General features: G+C 39.1%; 1 protein-coding gene across 1 annotated transcript in view; it reads left to right on the top strand.

Annotated features, from left to right (window-relative positions):
- The window catches only part of ANKLE2 (ankyrin repeat and LEM domain containing 2), a 38,742-nt gene that overhangs the window by 10,725 nt on the left and 22,934 nt on the right, over positions 1-5,083 (top strand). The window contains exon 2 of the mRNA XM_006874071.1: positions 263-736. Within this exon, the coding sequence (XP_006874133.1) occupies positions 263-736 (474 nt within the window). The remainder of the gene's footprint in view (positions 1-262; positions 737-5,083) is intronic.

The following is a 5,083-nucleotide window of genomic DNA, read 5'->3' as shown; positions in this document are numbered from 1 at the left end:
TCCTTAAATTACACTCTGAAAAGCAGCAAATGAATGTACCCTTTTCTGTAGTACTCTCACCTACGAGGAATGTTAATATGGTAGTAAGTTATACAAATATATCAGAAAATGCTTTTCTTAATTTTCTTTAGATTAGTCTAGATAAGGAAACAAAATTTATTTTTAAATTACATAGAGAAATCATAGACTGTAAAGAATAGGGAGAAACACTGGGTAAAAAGGCGTGCTTCTAGAATGATAATTTTTGTTTTCTTGAGTCTAGGTGAAATGACAATGGATACCATCTTGGCTCGATTGAAACTCCTGAATCCAGATGACCTTCGAGAAGAAATTGTCAAAGCTGGATTGAAGTGTGGACCCATTACAAAAACCACAAGGTTCATTTTTGAAAAAAAATTAGCTCAGGCCTTATTAGAACAAGGCAGAGTCGTGATGTCTCCTCCTCTTGTGCGTGATGTGGCAGACATGACAGCGTTCAGCCAAGAAACACACAAGAGTTTAAATTTTGCTCTAGGGAGCACCAATGACCAGGCCAGATTTTCTGAAGACAAAGATTTTGGTTGTAACGTGGGCTTGAATCCTCCCGAAGAGGATGCCGCAATGCCCAAGACTTGCTTGGCGACCTTCAGTGCACCAGTGGATGTGGACGCCCACAGAGCCGCTGTGGCTGCCTCTAAGGAACCTCTTCTGTTCTATGGAGTGTGCCCCGTGTATGAGGACGTCCCCACGAAAAATGGTAATGCAGCACACTTCTGATGTTACTTTACACAGATAGTACCACTGATATGTTTGGGTTCATCCCTGCTCTCTGAGTTTTCTTCTCTGCTTACACAGACATACCTTATTTTATTGCACTTTTCCGGCATTACTTTGTTTTTAAAAATGGACGTTTTGTGGAACCTTACGTTGAATAAGTCTTTTCAGCTTTATTTTTCCAAGAGCGCTGTAGGATAAGCACTGGACTGCTGACCACAAAAGTTGGCAGTTCAAACTTACCAGCTGCTCTTTGGAAATCCTACATAGATAGGGCCATTATGAGTCAGAAACGACTCAACGGCACTTAATAACAACCTGTGCTCACTTCGTGTTTGTCACATTTCAGTTGTTCACGCCATATTTCAGACTTTTTCAGAATGCTATTGCTCACTTTATAGATTATAATAGAGCGTTGAGATCAACTTTCTTTGCACAGGAGAACCAAAATACACATGTGCCTTGCCTTATTGTGATGTTTGCTGTATTGTATATATGAGGGGGCTTCATGAAGTTCGTAGGAAAATTCCTTTTTTCCATCAACTTGTTGAAGTCCCCTCATATTTTATTTGTGTTCTTTTCAGGAACCTTTAGCATTTTCACAACACCTCTGTTATCATGAACAATCAGTGTTCACATATGAGTCAGAGTCGACTTGATGGCTACTGGTTTCTCTCCCTCTCTGGGAACAGTGGCTCTTCTGGAGAAGGATCCTTGTCTTCCACGCAGGAGACCTGGGTTTGTTTCCCATCTATCGGTGGCGGCTTGTGTGTGGCTCTGATTCTGAATGGTTTTCAGTGGAGCTTCCAGAATAGGAAGCTCTTTTGGTCTTTTGGTCTACTTCTGAAAATTAATCTGTCAGACCCTCTGGATCATGGAGTATGCGTGGGATCATCGTGGGTTGGAGGCCAACCTCCCAGCAGCTAACACCAACAGTGCCGCCCTCTTTACACCGCCACTCCTTTCCTCTCTCTCCGTCTTACCCCGTGGTGGTAATCTTGGGACCCAAGTACCAGGTAATTATTCATTTTTGCAAACAGCAATCACATTTTACTCTTGTATTAAAATTGGTATATTTGACATACCTTGACTGCAGAGTCATTTGAACTGCAAGGTTGGTGGTTCAAGCTCACCAGCTGCTCCTTGGAAACCCTATGAGTCGAATCAACTCGATGGCACTTAACAACAACTGATGAAGTACATAAAACATAGATTACATAGATCATTACAAAGTGAATACCCATGTAAATACTACAAGACTCATAAAAAATAGAATCTTAAACAGCATCTTAAGAGTCTTTGGAGACGTGCAGAGAAGATCTCCGTCACCAATAACACAGAATACCAGGTGAAGTGGGTTCAGGGGAGAGCTCCAAAACTCTGATCCATATACGTAGGAATATTTTGAAAGTTTGAAGACTTACAGCTAGTGGAACTTGTAGCGGAAGCAAGAACTCTCGGACTTTCAAATCTGCTGGGCTCAGCAGCCCGGAGCCAACACCTTAGGTGAGACCAAACTACAAGACCAAGTGGAGGAGCAAGCAGACCTGGCACGGCCTAACGCCTGTGAGAACCTAGGAGACAAAGGTGGACAATAGGCTTTGTTTTGTTCTGATTTTTTGTGGTGTCTGTTCATTGGCCTCTCACTGTCTGTGCCTCCATTCTGGTGGTCTATTTACAGGATAAAATAGACTGCACTAAATGGAGGGAAAAGTTAATGGAATCTAAGGTAAAACTATGAGGAAACTGACAAGAAAGAACCTAGAAACCCTGAACTCAGCACAGGAAGACTCAAAGAACAAAGGAAGCAGCAGCACCACACACAAAACAAAACCCATAATGGCAGCAAATCATACCTATCGATAATTAACACTGAATATAAATAGATTAAATGCACCAGTTAAGACACTGAGGGTGGCAGAATGAGTAAGAAAACAAGATCCTTCAATATGCTGTCTGCAAGAGACACATCTTACACACAGAGACAAAAACAGATTAAAAGTCAAAGGCTGGAAAAAATATGCCAAGCTAATTGTAATAAAAATGAAACAGGAGTGGCAGTACTAATCTCTGATAAAATAAACTGTAAGGCAAAAACCAGCATAATAGATAAAGATGGACATTATCTCATGATTAAAGGGACAATTGAACAAGATGATATAACCGTAATAAATATCTATGCTCCCAGTGAAAGAGCTCCAAAATATATAAAGCAAACTCTAATAGATTTGAAGAAATAGATGAATTACAATAATACTAGGCGATTTTAATACACCGCTTTCAAAGATGGATAGAACAACTAGAAAGAAACATGGCAAAGACACAGAAGAACTAAACAACACAATCAGCCAACTAGAGTTCCTAGATGTGTACAGGGCATTCAACCCAACAACAGCACAATACGCATTCGTTTCCAGTTCGCATGGAACGTTCTCCAGAATAGACCATGTGTTAGGCCACAAAACAAACCTCCATACCAAATACTACAAAGCATCTTCTCAGACCACAGTGCTATCAACTTAGAAATCAACAATAGGAAGACCAAGGAAATAAAGTCAAATACATGAAAACTGAATCCACCCTGCTGAAAAGCAACTGGGTTGTACAAGAAATAAGACATGAACTCACAGAATTCCTAGAAACAAGCGAGAACGAAAACACAACATACCAAAATCATTGGGACTGGTGAAATCGGTGCTGAGAGGATAATTTATTGCAATGCGTACATCCAAAAAGAAGAAAGAACCAAAATTAACACATTAACACTGCATCTACAACAATTAAAAAGAGACCAACAGAGGGAACCTACAGCCACCAAAAGAAAAGAAATGATAAAGATTAGAGCAGAAATAAAAGAGATAGAAAAACTATAGAAAGAATCAACAGGACAAGTTGGTTCTTTGAAAGGATTAACAAAATTGACAAAGCATTGGCAAACCTAACAAAAGAAAAAAGGGAGAAGACACAAACAACACGCATTAGAAACCACATGGGAGATGTCACAACGGAAATAAAGGAAATCAAAAGGATAATAACAGACTACTATGAAGAGTTGTACTCCAACAAATTAAAAAACTTAGAAGACATGGATACATTTTTAGAAAAACACAACCTACCTAAACTTACACACAGTGAAGTACAAAACCTGAACAGACCCATAACAAAAGAAGAAATTGATCAGGTCATCGAAAAACTCCCAGCCAAAAGAAGTCCAGGTCCAGATGGGTTCACTGGTGAGTGCTACCAAACATTCAGGGACGAGCTGTCACCAACTCAACTCAAATTATTCCAGAAGATAGAGGAGGATGGAAAACTTCCAATACATTTTATGAAGCAAGCATAACCCTCATACCCAAACCAGAGAAGGATGTCATGAACATAGATGCAAAAATTCTCAACAAAATACTAGCCAACAGAATCCATCATCAGCACATCATAAAAATAATACATCATGATCAAGTGGAATTCTTACCAGGGATGCAAGAATGGTTCAACATCAGAAAAGCAGTGAACATAATCCACCATATAAATAAAAAAGAAAAGAACCACATGATCATATTGATTGATGCAAAAAAGGTGTTTGACAAAATCCAACATCCATTCCTGATAAAAACACTCAACATAGTAGGAATTGAAGGGAAATTCCTCAACATAATTAAGAGCATATGTGCAAAACCAACAGCCTACGTTACTCTCGATGGAGAAAAACTGAAAACCTTCCCGACACTAAAAGGAACCAGACAAGGATGCCCTTTGTCACCACTCCTATTCAGTATTGTGCTGGAACTCTTAGCAAGAGCTATATGGCAAGACAGGAAAATGAGAGACATCCAAATTGGCAAAGAGGAAGTAATATTCTATTTGCAGACGATGTGATCCTTTACATAGAAAACGCCAAAGAATCAGTAAAAAAGCTACTAGACTCATTGGAAGATTCAGCAAAAATCAGAATCCTCTATACCAATAACAACAGTGCTGAAAAGGACATTAGGAAAGCAATACCATTTACAATAGCCACCTGAAGGATGAAATATCTAGGAATAAATGTAACCAGAGAGACAAAGGACTACAAAACATTGCTACAAGAAACCAAAAGAGACCTAAAAAATGGAAGAATGTACCATACTCTTGGATAGGAAGATTTAAATTATGAAAATGTCAGTACTGCCCAAAGCAATTTACACATATAATGCAATCCCAATCCAGAATCCAATGACATTCTTCAAAGAGGTGGAAAAAACAATTACAAACTTTATATGAATAAGCAAAGCACTGCTTAAGAAGAATACGGTTGGAAACCTCTCACTCCCCGACTTCAAAATTTATTACA

The sequence above is a fragment of the Chrysochloris asiatica genome, unplaced genomic scaffold (assembly GCF_000296735.1).
Source record: "Chrysochloris asiatica unplaced genomic scaffold, ChrAsi1.0 scaffold00261, whole genome shotgun sequence".
In the NCBI taxonomy this organism is placed as follows: domain Eukaryota; kingdom Metazoa; phylum Chordata; class Mammalia; order Afrosoricida; family Chrysochloridae; genus Chrysochloris; species Chrysochloris asiatica.
The sequence above is the reverse complement of the archived record's forward strand: the minus strand, read 5'-3'. Positions and strand labels throughout refer to the sequence as shown.